Source organism: Nematolebias whitei, chromosome 1, assembly GCF_014905685.2.
Source record: "Nematolebias whitei isolate Nwh7 chromosome 1, NemWhi1, whole genome shotgun sequence".
NCBI classification, from domain to species: Eukaryota; Metazoa; Chordata; class Actinopteri; order Cyprinodontiformes; family Rivulidae; genus Nematolebias; species Nematolebias whitei.
Window position 1 is genome coordinate 8796831 of NC_056498.1, and position 24354 is coordinate 8821184.

The 24354-nt window shown below is 42.3% G+C and overlaps 1 protein-coding gene across 1 annotated transcript in view; it reads right to left on the reverse strand.

Moving 5' to 3' along the window:
- Positions 1-534: 534 nt before the first annotated feature.
- The window catches only part of mta2 (metastasis associated 1 family, member 2), a 64340-nt gene continuing 40520 nt past the window's right edge, over positions 535-24354 (reverse strand). Inside the window, exons 4-18 of the mRNA XM_037674922.1 lie at positions 19026-19143; positions 15658-15721; positions 15431-15548; positions 15142-15244; positions 13336-13435; positions 11233-11421; positions 8350-8424; positions 8186-8244; positions 7992-8092; positions 5893-6032; positions 5580-5808; positions 5361-5450; positions 4301-4419; positions 4050-4192; positions 535-917 (exon numbers count right to left, since the gene is read on the reverse strand). Of these exons, the coding sequence (XP_037530850.1) occupies positions 764-917; positions 4050-4192; positions 4301-4419; positions 5361-5450; positions 5580-5808; positions 5893-6032; positions 7992-8092; positions 8186-8244; positions 8350-8424; positions 11233-11421; positions 13336-13435; positions 15142-15244; positions 15431-15548; positions 15658-15721; positions 19026-19143 (1802 nt within the window). The 3' untranslated portion in view covers positions 535-763. The remainder of the gene's footprint in view (positions 918-4049; positions 4193-4300; positions 4420-5360; positions 5451-5579; positions 5809-5892; positions 6033-7991; positions 8093-8185; positions 8245-8349; positions 8425-11232; positions 11422-13335; positions 13436-15141; positions 15245-15430; positions 15549-15657; positions 15722-19025; positions 19144-24354) is intronic.

Below are 24354 nucleotides of genomic sequence, written 5' to 3' on the forward strand. Positions count from 1 at the left end.
CCTAACGCTCTGCTAAAAAAGTTTGGTTGTCTAAAAAACAAAAACAATAGTTTGGTAGTCAAATCAAAATCTGTATATATATATATAAATAAGGAAATAAATTCTAAAAAAAAAAAACATTTTTCCACCTGTCTGGGTCAAAGTGGAATGTTAGACATCGTCCTCCAGTGAGAGGTTTCTGCAGCTGATGTGAAACAGCTGAAACACACAGCCGAAGCGAGCTCCGTGCTCTGACGCGATGCAGAGCTGAACGGGACGATCACAACGCGCCACGGCAGGTGGGCCTCATCCGCTGACTCGTCTCCTCCACTCGCCGTGTCCCGCTGCTGAAACGAAGACTGAAATCGTCCAATCAGGGAGCACCTTCGACCCGCAGCGGTCTCACCTTCAATTCCACAAATATTTACAACAAAAATAGAAAAATGCAGGAGAGAAAAAAAAAACTAAATGTGCTTGGTTGTTGTTGTTTTGGAGTGAGAAATGTGAGCGTTTAAAAACTGCTGGACCTGCAAGGAAACACTACAGAGCCCAAAGTGTTGAGGATCTGCTTTAATAAGAAGCTGAAAATGTTCTGTCGTCGACCTGCGTGTGTGTGAGTGTGTGTGTTGAATAAAGGGAAGAAAACGAGGACTAAAGAACCCTGACGGTGAAAAGAGGACAAAGTAAAGTACTGTATGGCGTTCTGTGCTGCCAGTGAGACAGGACTCGAGCACAGACCCTCCCTAACCCATGTCCTGTCACGTGTCCCCCAGCCCGTCCCCCTTTAGTCCTCCAGGACGATGGGCTCGCTGCTGTTTGAGGGAACGAGGGGCATGGCCAGCGAGCGGGGCGGCGGCGGCAGCTTGATCCGGACCAGGAGGTGAGGTTTCCTCGCCGCCCGGCGCATCTCTGACTGGGTCAGGTGTTTCCTCAGAGCCCTGTTGGAACAAAACCAGCAAAAACTAAATATGACCAAAGACCGTCTTTTCTGAGAGTTTTAGATCTTCATGATGAGTCTGGATCAGGGTTTACAAAACATTACACAATTCATCAGCACCTGCTGCCAGGAGGCGCTGTCTGTTAGCAAAATACCTCATGAACTAGTGGGTAGACTAATGAAAATCTCAGAAGGTAATATACTTCTAACCTACAAAGCTCTCAACAACCTAGCTCCATCTTATATTACAGATCTTATTGTTCCATGTGTTCCTAACAGAGCACTTCACTCTCAGACTGCAGGTTTACTTGTGGTTCCTAGAGTTTCCAAAAGCAGAATGGGAGGCAGATCTTCCAGTTATCAGGCTCCTCTCTTGTGGAACCAACTTCCAGTTTCTGTCCATGAGGCTGACACATTGTCCAGTTTTAAAACTGAGCTCAAGACTTTCCTTTTTGATAAATCCTATAGTTAGGGTTGACTTGGGTTTCCTGAGCTGTCCCTTAGTTATGCTGCTATAGACTTAGACTGCTGGAGGACAAACTGAGCACATTTCCTCACTCTGCTGCTCTCTTTACTTACTCTGCTCAACATGTTTTGTATTTGTAATTATTTTTTCTATCGTTAACGTGGTTTTTGTCTTTCAGATACACCTGGACCTGCCATTCTGTGTTTGTCTCTTCCTGTCCTCTCTAACCAGCCGGTCAAAGCAGATGACTGCTTGTCCTGAGCCTGGTTCTGCTGGAGGTTTCTTCCTGTTAAAAGGGAGTTTTTCCTTCCCACTGTCTCCTTTGTGCTTGCTCAGGATGTGAGACTGTGATGAAGTGAAGATTCAACTCGTCTGCTGCTTCTTTAGGCCCTATTTACACAGACACAATGGGGGGAAACTTAGGTTTTTTCGTACGTTAATTAGAGGAAAAGATTTGCGTTGACACGGTCATATTTTGTGTTTACATGCATCTCGCACACTAACATAAATACTGTTTATTATTATTAAACTTATTATTTAGCACATTTAGATGTTATAGTGCAGCGCGACGTGTGCGCGTGCCACGTTCTATAAACAGCGACATTAGAACTGGATCAGATTGTGTCTCTTCCAACACAGATGTCGGTCACAGCACCTGGAATCTGACGTAGATTAACTACGAGATTAAAAATATATTCCATCAGTCGTAGTTCTGAAAGCAGTGTGTCCGCCGCCATGTTGATAGAAATATAGCGTCTGTCCGCACGTGCGTGTGCTAGGGCATTAACAGAGTACTCGAGTAATCTACACATCGATTGCTAGGACATCTATCGAGGTTAAAAATGTAACGTCGAGTAACCGTAGTGATGTCTTATTATGTGACCACCGTATGACCGTAGGGGGCGGTGTTGCACTGTTGCAGGTCACAGAATATGGTGTAACACCGGGTCCAATCCACCGAACCAGAACCAGCTTCCTCTGACCTTGTTTCACAAACAAAAAGCAAAAAATATTAATCTCTAAACCTATAATAAAATCTATAAACATATTAATCTCTAAAACTAAACTTAATGTGCACCACAGCTGGCGGTGGTGCGAGGTGGTCGACCCCCCCACTGTTTTTAGTTTCATTTTTGACGTGCGGTTTCTGCACGTTTGCAGTTTAATAATAATAACTAATAGTTTAGTTTTTCCTGTGACTTATTTGCAGTATGATAAATGGTAGGAGCATAATATACGCTCCCAATGTTTTGTTGGTCTTTTTTTGTTGTACATAATTACCTATTTTTGCGGTTTTATTTATTTATTTATTTTTGTATCTTGAGATCTATGACGTCATCAAATACTCGAGTTCTACTCGGGTTTTATTAAGTTAATGTCGAGTTTAAAAATTATATACTCGTTCATACCCCTAGCGTGTGCGCATGTGGTTTAACAGAAAGCCTCAGCAGGAGAAGTTTACATTATCATAAACCTCCACTCTGGAAGGTGGGTTCAGAAAACTCCGGATTCAAAGAGGGGGGGGGGGGGGGGGCACTGGTGTCGTGTAAATGATCAGCAGAACCACAGAGAGAAAGCTGTGGATGAACTCAAAATATGTGCCGTGTAAACGGCCCCTTAGATAGAGAACTTTACTGACTTTTCTTTGTATGTGAATGTTCCTGTGAAGTACCCTGAGGCAACTTTGTTGTGATTTGGTGCTATATAAATAAACTGGATTGAATTAATATTATTACTATATTACATAATGAACACAAAACAGCTACAGTTCAGTTGAGTTACAGACACTGAGGTTAAAGTATGTGGTAGTAGCTGAAAGTCATTCACTACAGTGTCTGCCTTTTCTCAACCACTATCCAGGATAACCGCTGCTAACAGAGAGAACGCGAGGCGTTAGGCTGCGTTAGCTATCGTGAGAGCACGCAGCCTGTTCGTGTGTTCCCCCCTCCCCCTTTCTGCTGCTTCAGTTCTTAGAATGAAGCATTATTTACACTAAAATACAAATATTCGTATGCCCAAGATTATAGCAAAGGGCTGTCTGTGTTTAACTTCAAAATGTTGTTCCCACAGTGCACAATGTTCTCTCTGTGAGTCAGTTTCAAGTGTTTCTAGTTGATCATGTATGGAGTTTGTTTCCTTTCTGATGGTGCTGGTCAGGGAGGACGTCACGAGTATTGCAGGACACCAGTGCTGTTAAGGCCTCCTTCAGTTTCCTCCTCTCCTTCCTCAAACTCATATTCAGAAATCATATTATCCATAAACCTCCTGGCTGGGGTTAGCATTAGAAGCCATTTTGAATTACCGTAGGTTGGCTTCAAAATTTAATCAACCGTAGACGTACATACAATTCATTATTCTGACCAGCAGTTCATGAGATATTTTGCTAACAGACAGAGTTGACTCCAGTAGTTAATGGTAAAGATTTAAGTAAAGGTCTTGAGCAATCAGTCAGCACTTAGATTATATGTTGTGTGTGACTCTCAACTACTACCACACAAAATTTTAGTTCTGACTACAGATGAACTATCTTGCCAGTCTTTGTTATTTAACTAAACCTGTGCAGTTTTTAGATTTTCCCTTCTTAGGTTCCATAGCTTCGATCCAGAGGAACCATCACATTCAGGTCTCCTGGACATGAAGTTATGGTGCAGTCATAATGAAGTGTACCTGGTGTCCTTGGTGGCCACAAACACCACAGGGTTAGGAGCTTCTCCCTGGCTGACCTTCTGCCGCTTGATGACTGACTGGGAGGTGGTCCTCATGCCTGAAGTGTACGGCCTCCCGTTGGTAGGGTAGGGGACCCCTGCAGCCTGTGGACCAATGAAAAATCAGATGAACGACAGCTCATGCCGCTAGAGAACAGGTCTTATCCCAACAGGGCATAAAAATACAACATGAAGGGGCAGGAGAACACTGACCGAGTCAAAACCTCTCTTTCCCAGCAGGCTTTGGGCCACTCGAGGCTGGCTGACCTGGTTTCTGTTGATGGGTGTTGGGGGGCCTCTGGATGCCTTCAATTTCAAAGGAGCTGAGACAGCTAGAGGAACAACAAAACTGTTCAGAGTACGTCAAAAGATCCAGAGAATAAAGAAAACATTAAATTAGAGCCAAGGAACTAAAAACACAGAAACAAGGCAGTCCCACTGCTGTGATTGACGTTATGACATTAATGTGCTCATGTCGCCATTACGACTTTAATGTTGAGCCCATTAATGTACTGATGTCGACATTAGGACTTTAATGTCGATGTTATGACTTTAATGTTGATGTTAAGACTTTAATGTCGATGTTATGACTTTAATGTCGATGTTAAGACTTTAATGTTGATGTTATGACTTTAATGTCAACGTTACTTTAATGTTGATGTTAAGACTTTAATGTTGATGTTATGACTTTAATGTCAACGTTACTTTAATGTTGATGTTAAGACTTTAATGTTGATGTTATGACTTTAATGTCAACGTTACTTTAATGTCAATGTTACGACTGTACTGACAACATTATGACTTTAATATCAAAATTACGATTTTACTATCATGATTACAACTTTACTATCCTGATTACGATTTTTACTCTCAACATTACAACAACAACCTCAATATTACAACTATTCTCATAAATGAAAAGCAAAAAATAATAAAAACCCTTTCTTCTCAGTGAACCTGTGTGGTGGTGGTGAAAAACAACAATGTTTCAGGAATAAATAAATAAAATAATCTCCACTGTCATGTCTGCAGCCTTTACCTCTGGTGAATGGTTCAAAACCAAACGTGGTAAAGTTTAAGATAAACAAGGAGTAATAAAATTATTGTTTGGTTTTCAGTTACTTAGTTGGGATTTTTTTCTTTAATAGTTTTTATGATACACATTTAGTTAATAATAATTGTACATAAATCTGTTTATGAAGTCGAGAAGCAGAAAGAGCAGATTTTTTTTTTTAGGTAATTTTTAATCAGGTGTCCTGGTCATGTGACTCACCTAAATCCTTCACTATGGTGGCCAGGGACTGTCGAGGTACCAGCTTGCTCTTTAAAGGAGTTTTGGTGGCTTTGGGCAGCCTGATTATGCCTGAAGAAACAAACAAACACATAAAGCTAAAAAAGGATTGGACTTTTCCATTATCTGATTTTGATACAAGCACAAAATAAAGCAGCGAACGCCAAAACGTGATTAGAAACAAACTGAGTGTGTACTTACACTCGGCTTTGACCGCGTTAGCGTTGATAGATGCGTAAGGTCTGCGTGCTGCCCGCCGCGGCTGCAAGATGTCCTCGCACACGCGCCGGGCGATGCGGGTTAGTTTGGTGGTCTGCAGAATGAAAGTCTGCCGGTTCTTGGCCAGCAGCTTGGCTCGCCCCTCATTACGGGTAAACGGCGACATGCCCTGGACTTCCTGCCGTGTCATATGAGCACGGGGGCCTGACTCCTGAACAGGAAGCAGAGTGGAAAAAAATGAAGGCAGCTCGAAATGATCCACTTCAGGATTTAATCAACAGCAGTTGAGACTTACAGAACCCGCCCTAGCAGCTCCCTCTAGCTGTGTGGGCGTCTTCAGACCACCATATTTCTTCCAGTAGATCCAACAAGAAGCACAAAGTCTGCACTGCATGTTTGGAGGACCCCAAGCATACCACTGAGGAGACTGGGCCGCTGCGTTACAAAGGAGGTACCGAGTTAGGGTCCAACCTTTTTCACTTGTGGGACTAAACTGTCAAGATGAAAGTACTTGCAAGCCCCAAAAACTCAAATTTAAGATAATAATAACGTAAAACAAATGTATTAATTAATACATAAATGTGCATATTTTTTGTGAATTCTCTCCGTTTTAAACTCAACAACGTAAACAATATTTCGGAGAAAAGACAAAACTACCAGTTTTGGTGGAGGAGTTCTAAATTGTAAATCCAAAACATTAAAAGCCTCATAAATAATCATATATTTAAAAAGAAAGGATTTAATTTAGGGCAGCACGGTGGCGCAACTGGTAGAGCTGCTGCCTCTCAGCGAGCAGGTCCCTGGTTCAAACCTCGGTCCAGGGACCTGTCTGGGTGGAGTTTGCATGTTCTCTCCGTGCATGCGTGGGTTTTCTCCGGGTACTCCGGTTTCCTCCCACAGACCAAAAACATGCATGTTAGGCTGATTGGTAACTCTAAATTGTCCCTAGGTGTGAGTGAGAGAGTGAATGTTTGTTTGTCTCGTTTGTCTCTATGTGGCCCTGTGATGGACTTGCGACCCGTCCAGGGTGTCCTCCGCCCCTTGCACAGTGATTGCTGGACATGGGCACCGGCGACCCCCGTGACCCAAAATGGAAGAAGCAGGTAAAGATAATGGATGGATGGATTAATATTGCTCATTTAGCAAATAATTTTTTTCATACGTTTTTCTGTTAAACTTAATTTGTCTTCTTGGACTGCACAAAATCACTCCAAGGGCTGCAAATGGCCCTTGGGCCATACTTTGGACAACGCTGTCTAAAATGATAAAATGATAGGGGATTTAACACCTTTCTTGTTTTGTGTGTGTGTGTGTGTATTATTCACAGATTGTTGAGGGGTTAAGCATTTTGAACTTGTAAACATGAAGTTAAACCGAAGACGTGTGTATTTAAACCTTGCCTTATAGCTCATCTGTAAGTCTTTGGTGTAGATCATCGTCACTATGGTTGCTGAACTAAAGCAGTTTAAAACTTGAAACTTCATATGTAAATAACATATTTTTTGCCCTATAAGTCGTGTTTTTTTGCATAATTTACATGCCCTGCAACTTATACACCGAAGCAACTTATTTATGGATTTATTTCATATTTATAAACCAATTTTTGGCTGAGATATGATCATGTTAATTCATTCTGAATGAAAATATTGAACACTACCATCTTCAGCCGCTAGATGGCACTCAGTAGTATGGCATGCTGTTGTGTCATGTAATAGGTAAAATAGGCTATTAATGACACAATCGGCTTGCCATAGCCTGCCAACTTCGTCCAGCTCTCTTACAGCAAACGTCAAATCAGCTTCATTTCGCTGCATCGCCCCGGTGAAATGCAGTTAATTTGACCATTAAAGTGCATTTATTAAGTAAAAGTCCAACTGAGACACACCTTTACTATAATGTCGAGCAAACTAATAATTGTTTTTAAGTGTTTATCTTGTTAAATTCTTGTTAAAGTCCTCCCGTGCACGCTCCCACAGCCGCCATTTAGCAGCCAATTGATTTTTGGCACAACACCGGCCCACGTTTCCGGGTGGTCAGCGGTGACGCGTAATAGATGTGATTTATATGATGAAGCAACATATTTATGGATTTTTCCACTTTATTAGACATTTTTGGACTGATGTGACTTATAGGACAGTACGACGTGTACGGTGGAAAATACGGTAAATACTAGAAGGAAGAATTTTTTTTTAAAACTTTTTTATGGTAAAAATAACAGTTTTTGCAATTGTAACTTCTTTGTTTAAAACTTAATGAACTAGTTAAGTGCTTTAAAAACAAACTGGAGGTTAAAAATTAATTTACTCAATTTTTTCATTAAAATGAGACATTTTATACTTTTGTAGACTAGAAGTTTTCATGTTCATGATAGTAATTTGATGTTTCAGTACTTACTGTGGCAGCTCTCACAGCTGAGTCCTTTCTGAAAACCTGCGGCCCCATTCATACCAGGCTTGCTGCCTGGACCCATGATCTGATTCGGGTTTGGTTTGGTGCTGGTGAAAGACGAGCAATGAGGAGAAAAGAAAGGAAGTTATTCTGAAATCATTTTAGCTGCAAGCAGACACCATGAAGCAGCTGATACTCACTAGGTGGGGATGTACACCTGTTTGAGCTTGCTGTCTGCCTCAGCAGCTTTTAGTCGTTTCTAAAAGAAAAATATTTGTGAAATGTCAAAACTCCCATACTGTGGATAAACCGAGGAAATACTCATTTATTTGTATTGATGGTGTTGAGTGGATTGCTGTAGAACCTGTTGAATGTAGCGGTCAGTAGTCTTCCACATGTAGTAGAACTGGACCACACTGGCTAGAGACTTCCAGGGCAGCTGGGGACAAAAAACAAAAGTTCATTACATTTTTAAAAAACTACGAAATGTATTCATTTATCGGTAACATTCATCAGCCTCACATATCATGAATAACAGGATTTAGACCAACGTCCTCTGTCACTGAGGGATATGAATAGTGAATGTTTGTAGTTCTGGAGATGAGTGTTTTACTGGACTGGAAATGAACAGGGAATGTAAGTAAACCTAAATGTTTTTGGTGTAAGATATTCAAGTGTGGAGGAGTTACACTGTGGAGGAGAAAAGAGGGAGGTTTTATTTATTTATTTATTCCTGTCCGAGGCAGCACAGAGTGACAGATCCTCTCAAGTGGAGGGAGACATTTTATCCACCACCAGGTGCAGTGGTGGAGCCAGGGGGTGGCCAATGGTAACCTTGGCCACCATAGATTAATATTCGGCCACCCCATTCATTTGATGAAAGTATCATTTTAAGCAATGTAAAAACTAGAAAGCAGTTTCCTCAAATGATAGGAATGGTTGGTTTACATAAATACAAACCGGATTACAAAAAAGTTGGGGCACTAAACAAATTGTGAATAAAAACTGAATGCAATGATGTGGAGATGGCAAATGTCAATATTTTATTCGTAATATAACATAGATGACAGATCAAAAGTTTAATCTGAGTAAATGTAACATTTTAAAGGAAAAATATGTTGATTCAAGATTACACAGTGTCAACAAATCCCAAAAAAGTTGGGACAAGTAGCAATAAGTGGCTGGAAAAAGGACATTGAGCATATAACGAACAGCTGGAAGACCAATTAACACTAATTAGGTCAATTGACAACATGATCGGGTATAAAAAGAGCTTCTCAGAGTGTCAGTGTCTCTCAGAAGCCAAGATGGTAAGAGGATCACCAATTCCACCATTGTTGCGCAGAAAGATAGTGCAGCAATACCAGAATGGTGTTACCCAGGGTAAAATAGCAAAGACTTTTAAGTTATCATCATCAACCGTGCATAACATCATCAAAAGATTCAGAGAATCTGGAACAATCGCTGTGCGTAAGGGTCAAGGCCGTAAAACTCTACTGGATGCTCGTGATCTCCGGGCCCTTAAACGTCACTGCACCTCAAACAGGAATGCCACTGTCAAGAAAATAACAGAATGGGCTCAGGAATACTTCCAGAAAGCATTGTCAGTGAGCACAATCTACCGTGCCATCCGCCGTTGCCAGCTGAAACTCTACAGTGCAAAGAGGAAGCCATTTCTAAGCAAGCTCCACAAGCTCAGACGTTTGCACTGGGCCAGGGGTCATTGGCAAAATGGAAGACTGTTCTGTTGTCAGATGAGTCACGATTTGAAGTTCTTTATGGAACACTGGGACGCCATGTCATCCGGACCAGAGAGGACATTTCTACACCAGATTCTACACCGTTTTTACACTAGATGTCCTTCCTGACACACAGACCACCGAGCTACCACAGCCCTCTGTGTGGAGCAAACAGCTGCCATCTAGGGAACCCGGGGAGCAGATGGTGAGGGTTAAGGACGTTGCTTAAGGGCACAGAGTGGGGTAAATGAGGGTGGAGGCAGGTGTGCATGCTTCCCCCTTTCCACCCACATTTTGATGATGTCAGTCCAGGTATTCGAACCGGTGACCTTCTGGTCACAAGCCCACCTTCTCCAACCTCTGTGCCACCATTCCCCAATGTCCTCTTTTCAGATGTAAGTAAATTTTCATGTCATTTGTAAATCAAGGTCTCAGAGTCTGGATGAAAAGTGGAGAGGACCAGAATCCACGGTGTTGAAGTCCAGAGTGAAGTTTCCAGTCAGTGATGGTTTGGGTCCATGTCCTCTGCTGGTGCTGGTCCACTGGGTTTTCTGAAGTCCACAGCCCAGATAAGAGGCTTCTGATGTTGTCTCTGGTTCAGGAGTGGCTGGACTTGAAGAATGCCACATCTGTAGCTCATGTCTAGGATTAGTCTGTGCATGAGTTCCTAATATGGAACTTGATCACAAGATTCTAATTTACAGAGACACTTTCCGGTAGTTTTTTTTTCATTATTTGTAAGCCATAATCATCAAAATGACAAGAAATAAAGACTTGAAATAGTTCACTCTATGTAATGAATCTACATAAACTATGAGATTCACTTTCTGAAATGATTGACAAAGAATATGGAAGTTCTTCTATTTTTTTCGATGTACCTGTATATCCGTTATCTATTGATTATTTAGTAGAGCACAAACGTTTCTCTAGAGATCAGTGACTTTTAGATCTTGTTGACATTTACTTTTTATACATCCAACCAGAAAAGGGGCAGAGGAGCCTGCTCAAAATTCTGCCACCCGGCCAGTGGTGTCTGAGCCACCAAACCCTGCACAGGTGTGTTCTCTCTGTTGTTTGCAGTGAAACACTATTTAACACCAAGGTTCAACAAGTCCAAGTGCCACATACAGCACACCAACTATTATACAGAAATCTATAGCAATGGCCCAGACAAGCAAAGACCTTGTATAACCTTTGACCTTGATTTGTGACCTTGATCTTAGAGCTAAGGTTATGCAGCATGCTGTGTAGTGGTGACACAAATGTGTATCAAGCTTCGTTAAATTATCTCGAGTGGTTCAGGTTACAGCTCGGACAAGCAAACACCTTGTACACCCCTTGACCTTGATTTGTGACCTTGATTTTGGAGATGGGGTGATAGAAATTGTGCGTGACACTATGTGTAAGAAGTTCTGTTAAATTATCCTGAGCGGCTCAGAAGTTATGGGTGGAAAAAGAGAAAGTTTGCAGACGGACGATGGGCGTTTCAAAATGATGAGGATGCTCACAAAGTCCTGGCGGATGTCGTTGAAGTCTTTGCCGTATTTCTCCAGAGCCTCCTCGAACAGCATGGCCTCTGAAGCGCTCCACTCCTCCATCTCGTCCCGGCACAGCACCGGGCCCCCCTGGGGAACCAGGGTGGACATGGCTTTGGCCAGGTCGTAGCCGTTCTTCTGCAGGGTATCCATGGCATGGAACTGGACGAGAGGAAGAGGACAAGCTGGTCATGATGTTCAATACAGGAATGTTTCTGTAAGTCCTGCTTAGCAGAAACGTATACAATACGCAAAACATACTGACAAAAATAATAATTTTGTTGTGAATGAATGGAAATGGGACATTAAGGGTTAAAAAACTGTTTTAACTGACCAGAATTATTGATCACAAATTTTAATTTTGTTTGCTGGTATTGCATTTATTGCACATGAACAGTAAATTGCTTTGATTGGTATATTCATTGATACATTCCTGTTTAACTTTCATTTTACCGGTAACTAATAACGTGTTTATTCAAACGTAGACTACTGTCTAAAATAAAAACTGTCCACTATAAGGCCCTACGAAATCAGTTTTTACGTTCAACAATGTTTTTAAATTCCATGTTTTATGATGTTTTTCCGGGCAGCACGGTGGCGCAACTGGTAGAGCTGCTGCCTCTCAGTGAGCAGGTCCTTGGTTCAAACCCCGGTCCTGGGGCCTTTCTGGGTGGAGTTTGCATGTTCTCTCCGTGCATGCGTGGGTTTTCTCCGGGTACTCCGGTTTCCTCCCACAGACCAAAAACATGCATGTTAGGCTGATTGGTAACTCTAAATTGTCCCTAGGTGTGAATGAGAGAGTGAATGTTTGTTTGTCTCGTTTGTCTCTATGTGTCCCTGTGATGGACTTGCGACCCGTCCAGGGTGTACCCCGCCCCTCGCACAGTGATTGCTGGACATGGGCACCAGCGACCCCCGTGACCCAAAATGGAACAAACGGGTAAAGAAAATGGATGGATGGATGGATGGAAGATGTTTTCCCCTAAAATATATCTTTTCACAAAGAAGTAAAAAAAATAAATAAATAAATAAATCAAGAGGTAAGACAAAAAGAGAGCCAGCTGAGTCAGCATTCACACAGATGTTATTCTGTTTTGAGTTTCTGTCATTTGTTGTTTTAGATTCTGTGTCCCTGTGACACAGAATTACACCTGAGACCTGTCCAGGTGTCCCTGTGATGGACTGAGACCTGTCCAGGTGTCCCTGTGATGGACTGAGACCTGTCCAGGTGTCCCTGTGATGGACTGAGAACTGTCCAGGGTGTCCCTGTGATGGACTGAGAACTGTCCAGGGTGTCCCCCACCTCTTGCACAGAAACTTCTGGACATGTGCACCTGTGGCCCGAAAAAGAGGAAGCGGGTAAAGATAATGGATGGGTTCTACCTACTTCAGCTTACGTTCAGCTGTTTCAGCCATGCAAGTATAACATATAGCTAATTCAGGACATCACGGCAACAGCTTTGTAGATTTTTGTAACTTTTACACTCTTTGAATTATTAACTTTACCTACATGTTTTCTGATAAAATAAATGCAGATTAAACACTTCATATCCTCCAAAACTTTATGCTCTTTGAAATTTTCAACATATAGTTTCTTCTTTGGCTTTTAGCTGCTGTTTTACTCGTTTTAGCTTATAGGTAGTATTATCTGGTTTGAGCTTTTGGCTACTGTTTAGTCAGATTCATCTTTTAGCTACTGTTCATCTGGTTTTATCAATTAGGATTTGTTTAGCTAACTTAGCATCTTACTATTGTTGTGCTGGTTTTAGTTCTTAGTTTTGCTGTTCAGACAGTATTAGCTTTTAGGCTTTGTTTAGCTAATTTTAGCTTTTATTCAGGTTGTTCTAGCATTAACAAAACAGTTAGTTTCTTCAATACATTTCAGCAGATATTCAGCTCTCAGCCTTCACACAGCAGATGGTTCAACAGTTTTTGTTTGTTTTGTTGGAGATGAAATCAAAATGGAAAGTGACAGTTCTCTCTACAGCAGCCGTTCAGGGGAGGAGTCAGAGGACCCACCTGATAAGACACCAGACAGCACATTTCAAAGGTTTTAGTTTATTGCGAGCGTCTCACCAGAGTGATGTCTCTAGAGGCTGCAGCTGCACTCATGTGGAGGCTGGGCTGACGTATTGAGCTGCTGCAGTCCAAGGCCCGAGCAAATGTGCCCACAGCTCTGCAACAAACAGATCAGAACCAGTCAGGGAGAAACTAAAACAGTTACCGACGACACTGAGCTGGACTTTCAAAGAACCACCACCAGAGGGAGTAAGTGACTGATGAATGAAATTGGTAGCTGATGTGGGACTTCCTCAGAATCAAACTTTGTTATTTTAAGAAGCGGTACAACAAAGTCCTCTGTCACTGAGGGACTAGAAGAGTGAGTGTTTGTAGTTTTGGAGATGAGTGTTTTTCTGGACTGGAACTGAACAGAGACCTAAATGTTTTTGGTGTGAGATATTCAAATGGGTTACACTGTGTAGATAAAGATGGGTGTTCATATTTTTTACTTTTCTAAGGCAGCGCAGATTCTGGCGAATGGAGGAGGCAATTTTATCCAACACCAGACACAATAGCGGAGCCAGGGGGTGGCCAATGGTGGCCTTGACCACCATAGATTAATCTTTGGCCACTCCAATCATCAGAGGAAACTATATTTTTAACCAATACAAAAACTACTGTATTTATCGCCCTAGAAGAGGCGTTTTTTGCATAATTTGAATGTCCTGTGACTTATACACCAAAGACATGTTTATGAATTTTTTCCATATTTATAAACCAATTTTTGGCTGAGATATGACCGTTTACATTCATGCTGACTGAAAATATTGAACAATACCATTTTCAGCAGCTAGATGGCAGTTGAGTAGTATGACATGCTGTTGTGTCATGTAATAGGTAAAAGTGGCTATTAATGACACAATCGGCTTGCCATACAGAGCCGTCAAATCAGCTTCATTTCGATGCAGCTGATTTGACCATTGAAGTGCATTTATTAAGTAAAAGATCAACTGAGACACACCTTTACTATAATGTCGAGCAAACAAATTGTTTTTAAGTGTTAATATTGTTAAATTCTTGTTAAAGTCCTTCTGTGCATGCTCCTGCGGTCGCCATTTGGCAGTCAATTGATTTTCGGCACAACACCGGTCCACATTTCCAGCTTCGGCTCACATTGCCGGGTTGTCAGCGGTGAAGTGTAACAAACGTGATGAGTCAGCGGCAACGCATAATAGATGCGACTTATACGGCAAAGCAACGTTTTTATGGATTTTTCCACTTTATTAGACGTATTTGGACTGATGCGACTTCTAGGGTGGTGTGACGAGTACAGCAGAAAATACGGTAGAAAGCATAGTTTCCTCAAATGACAGAGGTGATTGGGTCACATACATATATGGCAGCTGCCTTCTTTGAGTTGGATGTGACAACACAGTTTTCTAAAGGAACCTTTCTTATTCCTAGATGCAGCCACATACCAAACAGAAATCACTTATTTTCCAGGTTATCATGTTCACAACATGCATGTTCTGCTCACAAAAACCATAAAAGTGACTGACAACACAAACACAGAATCTGAGCATTACTATGACACATCCCACCAAAGTTAAAACTCACTGCAACATTTTATTTTACTGTGTCTCCAAGAGAAGATGATTGAGCTATATTAACGCACATCACACCCACAGCTGGAACTTCATGGGTGATCAGCTCATTGTGAAACTAAAAACCAAAAGGCCAAATTAAATGAACAAAGAGGCAGCAATGAACTGATTTTCTCAAGAAAAAGTGGCATGGCTGATGTTCAGTTTGGAGGTTGTCATGGTAACAGGATCTGATGCTGGCGATGCAGCCCGGTGGCAGATGGCAGGGAAGAGCTACCTTGCAACAACCAGGAACTGGTCGATCTGCGAGTCTTTGAGCTGGTTGTTGGGATCCCACACTTTGGTTTCCATCTTCTCCAGAACACGGGGATCAGATTCACCTGAGACGAGCAGAACAAGTTCAGCACCTCAATCTTTCCATTTAAAGTCACTAAATACAAATCAAGTTAGCTGCCTTGCACAGATAACTTCTACTAATTGGCATTTAGATGCATGTGAATGATTTCTGATCAGTGTCCTGAGGTGAGTTGTGTTGTGAATTGGAGCTTTGTAAATAAACGGCTCACTTTCAGCCAGCTTGTCAGGAATCTCCGCCTGGTATTTAGAACCAACACGGATCTCCCCCTGGTCTGCTAGCAGAGTCTTCTGGACAGGGTCGAACACCAACGAATAAAAGAAGCAGTCCTGAACAGAAGAAGCAAAGGTTAGAGTGGTGTGCTCGACACTGTCTTCACGAGGTCTCAACAACATGCGGCACTCAACCGGTGGCAAATATCAATAAACTGGGCCTTACTTCTTTCTCCAGGTAACCGGCCAACACATCTGTTTCATTGAGGAGGGTGACGTTACATTTCCCCCTGCAGAAACAGCACAGAGCGGGTGAGATGGAAACACCACCATTCAACGCCCACTGTCACCGTTTGTCAGCTGTGGCAGCCATCTTGAATTGAATTGACGCCAAAGGTTTTGCAGTTGTAGGTGTACTTCTAGTAATAACGTTATGAAAGTTCATTAAAATCTGTCCAGTGAGCAATGAGATATTTTGTTGACAGAGCTGAGTAGCTGATGGCAAAAAATTAGTTAGTCCTCAAAGTATTTGTTCGGAATGACTCTCAGCTACTACCCCGCCCACTGTAACTCAATATCTGCAAAACTGATTGAAACAATTTTATGTGTAAAGTTGCTTAGCTGGGTGACAAACCCGGAGCCCGGTCTGGCCCAACCCGGATTAGGGCCGGGCCATAATAATGTGTGGGCCGGGCTAGTGTTGGGCTTTTGATTGCATCAGCGGACACGTGCGGCCAACAACCCAAACAGGTGAGATCCCAAAATATCCAACATGTCAGAGCAGGGTCCATGTCTGAATAATGCAGAATGCAGGCAGAAGCAGGGATTTAATGCGCTGTGACGGACATGAAAGGACAAACACCCCCTCAGCTCCGATCTTATGCCCCCTTTACTCAGCTGCGCACGTCCGCCAACCGTTAATAAATATATAAGCAGTCAAAGCTTAATTAAAAATGTCATTTTTTTGGGGGGGGGTTTGAACCTGTAATTTCTGTTAATTCGTCGGGTCGGGTGAGAAATCATGGCTACGGGCTGGGGCCGGGTCGGGTCAGATTTTTTGGGCCCGAATGCAACTCTATCTTGAATATCAAAATATCTCAGAAATCAGTGGATGGAGGAAGTAGTGATTATATGTAGATCTACGTCAACACAATCCAAGATGGCTGCCACAGCCAAGTGACCCTGAAAAATAGAAAATGTTATAAGAGTAGTTATATATATATATATATATATATATATATATATATATATAAGGTAAACCGTTCCTGCTGTACCATTCCTGCAATTTAAATGTTTTAATCAGAACCAGAGAAAACAACTGCCACATATTTTCTATGAGAGTTCGCTCTTTAACTCCTGCAGAAGGGAACAGACGAAAATTTTTTTTTTATTTTGTATAATTTAATAAATATGGAATCATCATTAACCAATATGCAATATTACATAGGCACCCAGAGTAACAGTAAATGTATTTTCATTTTAAATAAAAGCTGATTTAAATTTTTGTTTTGCCCTTCCCAACAGAACGTGGGCTTGAACTTGCAGCTTCAGGATTATGAGACCGAGGCACTGACCACCGAGCTACCACAGCCTCGTTTAGCTTAGTTTAATATACAAAGATTGTTGATATGCGCAGACTATCCATGTTGCTGATCTCAGGCTGCTGATCTATTTCATGCTGCTGTGTTCATTCGTTCTCATCTGCTCACACAGACTCATGTTCGTGCTGCTGTGGAGATAGAGCAAAGTCTTCTTAGTTTACACACATCCCAGGAGAAATTTGATAAGTTGGCCTGCTTCCAGGCCCAACAGGGAAGTCCGATTCAGATAAGCCACAGTTGTTTGTTTTTTATGCAGGCAGACTGTTATTTCTCGTCAGCTTTGAGTTTCACTGGTACTTTCAATATCCAAGGTCGATTCCAATATGCTGGCAAGATCCAAAGCCGCAAGTGGCCGAGGAATCTCAAAAATATCTTCTTACGGTTGAGCTCGTATAAATCAATTGAGTCTGAGCGCTCGAAGCACGAACTGATCCTTCACATAAGGTCGGCAGCTTTGCCATGGCCGAAGCTGCTGCCAATGTCTTCCTTAATAGTCGATAACATAGGTATCCTACAGTGCCAAAAAGCAGAAACCCTGCTATTATAAATCCAATGATCTTCGGCATCCTCCTGAGACAACACAGAAAGGCACAACATATCCACGACGTACCCTGCTGCGTGCGTCTCAGCGGGGCACGAGGGTTCTCCAGGACCCTGTCGCTTGGTTGAAATAAATCAATAAATCAATTTGGCTAAAAGCCCAGCTGACCAAATCCATGACAGTAATTTATGATTCGGAAGATGTGTAAATAGAAGCTTCGATACACAGGACGGAGAACAAAAGCAGGAGGAAGGCAGGAGAGAACTTTTCTTACACCTAGAAGCCGCCACGCAAGAAAATGTAAGTTGGTACCTCACTTATTTTTTAAAGTCATCAAGCTCACAAGACGGATCCAATTCCCCCTCTTTGCTCCTCAATAGGAGACAATAATCAATAAGTTTTCTTTTACTTGACCCATATTATACTCTTTATAAACACCTGAGTCTGCAAAGTGTACAGTTGTACTCAAAGTAATTTAATCTTTTTGATAAAGCTTTAACAGTCCAAACTACCTGAATGTAACAGAACAACGGCACCAGACGTTCTGGCCAGGCAGGCAACACTGCAATAATTTATTCTGTCATGAACATTCAATAAAACCTGTACATATATTTAATGTTGATTATAGGTGTGGGTAAAACCTACTTTTAATTGTATTGCTCACAAGAAGATTCTGAATAGATTTTTAAATGTTTTAAAAGTTTTAAACTTTAATGACTTTAAGAATCAGCAGAGTAGTTGCTGCATTGTGCCGTTTGTCCCAACAAAGATACCGTAGCAGAAACCAGTTGCAATAAATGTTTTCACATTTTAACTTTATTGAGCTCTAAAGAATGTATGTCTGTAATAGCTGAAGTTACCGTAGTAAGCCAGTTTTTAGTAATGTCATTGAATGTTTGATTTGTGTTAAATGGGATGCTAATCACATTAGCTAAGCTGAGCTAAGGCATTGTGAATGTTAACTTAGCATCATTTGTTGATCAGCGATCTGTGATTAATAGGGTTTTTTACATGTATGCACTCTTTATCAGACATAAGAATATATAAATCAGTGTTTATGTGAAATAAGCCATGATCCTTAAGTTTCAAGTGAAATGCGTTGTTAATCATTTAATATTTGAGTCGCAGTGCTCTGAACTGTAATCAGATTCCCACCCCCGGTGTTGATGAGGACAGATTTTAAAATGGTAAAACAGTGAAGACGCAACATTCACACTTGGAGATCTGATGTTTGATATTATTAACTATATGTCTTGAAATTTCATTATTGGCTAATAACTATTTCTGAATAACAACAATAAAAATATTTAAAGAAGGAGAGGGGCTCTGCTCAGATGGAAGACATGACTACATTTATTGGGTTAAATGTTTGTGGTAAGGAACATTTCTTCAATAGTTTATTCTGTTTACCAGGCATCTTATTAAAGCTTCAGCTTTCATATAAATACGTACCTTATGTGTGTTGCAGGTAAAGATTCAAACTGTCGAGACAGGAAGAGTTCTCTGTGTTTGAGCTGGTGTTTCTGTGGTTCAGACAGTGACGGCTGCTTGGACTCCTCTTCAAACTCTCCTACAAATACAAACACATCAGCATCAGAACTGCTTTTCTACCAACCCAAGAGTTCCTTCATTCCATCATTCAGGAGAAGCTGGTGGGAACAGATATTTATTTAGAGTTGGACTGGATCTTACAGGACAGGACCCCTGCACATCATTTTCCCAGTGTTTGCCCTCAAGAAGCAAACTCATGTGTCTCCTCTGCAGGACTCAAAGAAAGGGGACACTTTGTCCCCAGGACTGTCTCTGTAGACATATCGACATTCACTGTGGCCTTTTTCTAAATAAATGCTTTTGTCACAAAAAAATAAACCACAACACAAAACAAACTCTGAAATGGCCAACGAACGTTGTGGTTGATCTGTGGGTCCGCGTCAGAACACACGGCAGGACTGAAGGTGAAGTTGTTGCACATCAGGAACCCCTTCCTGGAAGAATGCAACAGCATGAAGCCCTGATGGCTGTTTGTGTTTGAACTTGGCCACTAGACTGCGCCTTCAGAGTTTTAGGTGGCTGAGTAATTTGTTGCAAGCTGGAGGGGAGGGCCTATTTAGCTTCATCTGTGTGGACCCGCCCCTGCACTTGGCCTAAGGAAACCCTGTCAGGGAGGGCATGGGGGAGACAACGTGAGAGAAAAAAACAGTAACATGGAGAGAAGGACAGTACCTTAAGCCACACCCCTTTTCCTGTTAACCTCTCAACCCCCGCCTTCCTACTTCCTCTGTCCGGCTTAGTCCCTGCTAGTTAAAGTGGGAAACCCTGTGTGCCAAAACCTGAGACGCCCATCCCCCCACCCCCACACATGTACATTTAACACACACACACACACACGCACGCACGCACACACACACACACACACACACACACACACACACACGCACACACACACACACACACACACAAACGACAGGCATCTTAATCGCACACATCATCAAAGCAACCCAGACAAACACACAACACACACACAAAATAAATAAATAAATAAACAAATAAATAAATGTCAAGTCTGAATTAACTCTCTGCATGCCGTGAGCCTTAGAGATAGATCAAGCGCCTTTTGTTCTGCACAAAGAACTACTGTGTGTGTGTGCGTGCGCAGTGAGAAGCATCGTGAAGCTGAGCTAAAACAACAAGATGGATGAAGCAGTTTAGAATTAACCGTCTTATACTCCAGCTTTAAAATTATGACCTCATGCAGAGAAATGACAGAGTTGTAGATTTTGTAAATTTCATGCAGTTTTCCTGCCCAGTCACTTAAACCTTGAAGTTCGTGGGAAAGATGACTCTCAGCTACTACCACATATAATTCAGCTTAATAAATATCTGTAAAATTATTTGAGTCGGACATTTGTCTTTGGGCTTTAGTTTTGTTTTTAGCCGTGTCGGCCGCAGTGCATGCACACGCACACACACAGACAAAAACGTTTTCATCTTTGTCTTTGGTTGCGGCAGTAGGTGAACAACTCTGTCTCCATATCTGCCTGAACAGAACCAGACTGATGCACAGCACTGTTAGCACCATCATCTGACACACCGACAGTGACAAGAAGTCGGTAAAGTGAGACAAGGCTCTTCTCCAGGTACTCCGGTTTCCTCCCACATATAAAAACATACATGTTAAGCCCCCAGTATACTCCCGCGTACGTCCGTACGCGTGTACTGTACGCAGAGGGTTCAGACTTCGTACTCGAGCGTACACCCTGAGCAGCTGCAGAGCAGCTTCACAGACAGGGGGCGTTTACCTTCGGGACAAATTGAGGTCGCCAATTGGTCATTTGCTGACACGCCTACTGGACTGATTGACAGGTCGAAAAAAAAAAAAAAAAAAAGAGAGCACTGGCAGCCTCCGCCTCAGTGGTGTTCTGTGTTTATATGTTGCTAATAAAAAGATCTAAAAAATAAAAAAAACAGGGAGTGCTGACCCTGCAGCCCACACATCAGACCAGCCCACCAGGAAATCTCCAGACCCACCCGCAGCCATGCTGGACCTGATTTTAATTCTCTTGTGACAAATTCCTTCATTTCTCACCATTTCAGTCATGGTATCAACGGAGGAGGAAGAGATCACTGCCTCTTGGCCAAAATCAAAAGGAAAGGCCAGATCAGAGATGAAGAAGGGGAATTTAATACATTGGTGTCGCATACAAAACAGTCCCTCGCTGGGCAGTTTATTGTGCGACACCGCGTACGCGGTGGTAACAATTGAGCTTTGCACGGACATGCCCTGGGGGGTACGCTCGTACCTCCGCGTACGTACATGCGTACCTCTGCGTAAGGACGTACGCGGGAGTATACTGGGGGCTTTAACCTGACTGGTAACTAAATTGTCTCTAGGTGAGAGAGAGAGAGAGGGGGACTGAATGGTTGTTTGTCTTGTTTGTCTCCATGTGTCCCTGTGATGGACTGGAGACCTGTCCAGGGTCTAACACACAGTGACTGCTGGATATGGACACCAGTGAACCCCCACAACCCGAAAAAGAAGATGGATGGAGACTTGGAATAAAGCTGCTGCTCATGACAGACCCAGAGGAGCCAGTTGAGGACTCAGCTGGTCTGGGAACACCTTGGAGTCCTCCTAGAAGAGGTGGATGTTTAAAAGAGATGTGTGGACCTCCCTGCTCAAGCTGCTGCTCTGAGACCTGACTCCAGAACAAGGGCAGATGATGGTTACAATCCAAGCAACAGGACTGCACACCTGTGCGACTCCCAGGAGTCAGTTGAAAAGCCTCACAAATAGGGCTTTAACAGACTACTCGAGTAAACTACACATGGATTCCTAGGACACCTATCGAGTTTTTTTAATTTCACGTCGAGTATTCGTGGTGACGTCATTACGTCGCCGTTACGTCATTGCGTCACGTGATCCGCACCAGGAGCGGGTCACAAAATGGATTCCTCCATTCCTCCAAGCAGACGGATGGAGCAGTGCAGGCCCAGTCTTGACAAACAGGTAGAAATACATCAATAGTCTGGAAATATTTCACTAAAGATGAATCTTCTGGTTCAACTACCGTAAGGAAACCGAAAATTAATCAACTTCCTGACTGTTTGGAGCTCGTTGCGAACCGGTGCTACACCATATTCTGTGACCACCGTATATTGTGACCGTAGGGGGCAGTGTTGCATGCACTGTTGCAGGTCACAGAATATGGTGCAACACCGGGTCCAATCAACCGAACCAGAACCAGCTTCCTCTGACCTTGTTTCACAAACAAAAAGCAAAAAATATGAATCTCTAAACCTATAAACATATTGATCTCTAAAACTAAACCTAATGTGCACCAGAGCTGGCGGTGGTGCGGGGTGGTTGACCCCCCCCCCCCCCCCCCACTGGTTTTAGTTTCGTTTTTGACGTGCCACACGTTTCTTTCACTTTTGCGGTTTAATAATAAAAACTAATAGTTTAGTTTTTCCTGTGACTTATGTGCTGTATGATAAACGGTAGGAGCAAAATATACTCTCCCAATGTTTTGTTGGTCTTTTTTTGTAAATAATGACCTTTTTTGCAGTTTAATTAATTTATTTATTTTTGGTTCTTTAGATCCTATGATGTCATCAAACACTTGAGTTCTACTCGAGTTTTAATATGTTAATGTCGAGTTTTAAAATTATGTAGTCGTTCAACCCCTACTCACAAACGTCTCAAGACATTCTGGGGTCTCCCTTGTAATGCTGTTAGCTAACTAGTGAGACACGACCTGTAGACCTGTGGTCATGAAGAAGTGCTTCCTTTACAAAAACATTCCTGAAAACATTTTGAAATTTTGTCTAAAATTAAAAAAAAGTTTTTTATTTTTACTTTTTACCAGAATATAAGGGTTTAAGGTTTAGTTTATACCAGGTGAAGTGGAAGTGGTGGCGCAGAGGTTAGAGAAGGTGGGCCTGTGATCGGAAGATTGCTGGTTCAACTCCCGGTACCGACAACATCTAAATGTGGGTGAGGAAGGTGAAGCACCCACACCTGCCTCCACCCTCATTTGCCCGATTCTGGGCCCTTGAGCAAGGCCCTTAACCCCCACCACCTGCTCCCCCGGGCACCCTAGATGGCAGCTCTCTGCTCCACACAGAGAGCTGTGGTAGCTCGGTGTCTGTGGTTGAGTCAGGAAGAACATCCAGTGTAAAAACAATCACCAAGCCTTTGTGCGACTTTGTTCTCTGTGGTGACCCTGAAGAAGGGAGCAGCCGAGAAAAAAAAAGTTTAAACCAGGCAATAACAACAAAGAAAAGAAAAACAATCAACAAAAATAAACAAAACAAATTAAACAGAGGCATGTTTACCATAAATGTAGGGAGAGGACAACACTTTTGACAAACACACAGCAAAACCAGTTTCTGGTGACATTTTTCTAGAGGAGCTTCTTCATGACACTTGATTGGCCCTAGTTCAAATATACAGAAAACTGTTTTAATGAGTTTACAATGTGTGCATCCACAGTGGTGTGCACGCACAGAGACAACACAGTCATTTTCATTCAGTCTTAGACGTGCACACACAGGATCAATGAACACTCAGCCTCTGATTGATTCAGAACTGAGAACCACACCAAGATTTGTGCAACCATTTTAAAGGTTTGGTCTTTGTCAGAACCCAGGAGGAGGAGGGTGAGCTGGTACTGGAGGGGTGGGGGTGGGTACAATGAGTGAATGTGATCCATCTTTACTGGTCTGCATGTCATTAGCACCACCCCATCGTCTCCTCCCTCGAGAAGGGGTTCTCTGCAGGCCAAAAGTGGGCGTTTCTGGAGAATAGGCGTTTCTAGAGGGCAAACACTGATTGGCTAGATGTATTTGCTGCTCTTTAGGTAAGTTACATCAGATCTTTTTTTAAACTGAAGGTTTCTAAGAACCAGTGTTATATCTACGGTCAAACACAAGAAGATTCTCTTTTGTTCTTGGTTGTAGCTGCACCTGACACAGGTTGGCTTGAGTGTGGTCTGGGTACAATGAAATATGAAGCATCTGAAGCGAAACCTGCTCCTATTTGTCAAAAAAATCTGGTCTCAATAAAGATCATGAGTCCTGTAATGAGATAATGGCCCAAAACAAAAGCTCAAAACAACATTTACTCATTAGAATTTCTTCTTTGAGATCTGATCTATGAAAGGAGCTGAAACATGGAGTAGGATTGACCCTTAAAGCCTGAGACAGCTGAGGAACTTAACCAGTAAACAGAAATACCTGCTCCCGTTGCAGAAACTGACCATCCCTCATCTGCAGTGACTGC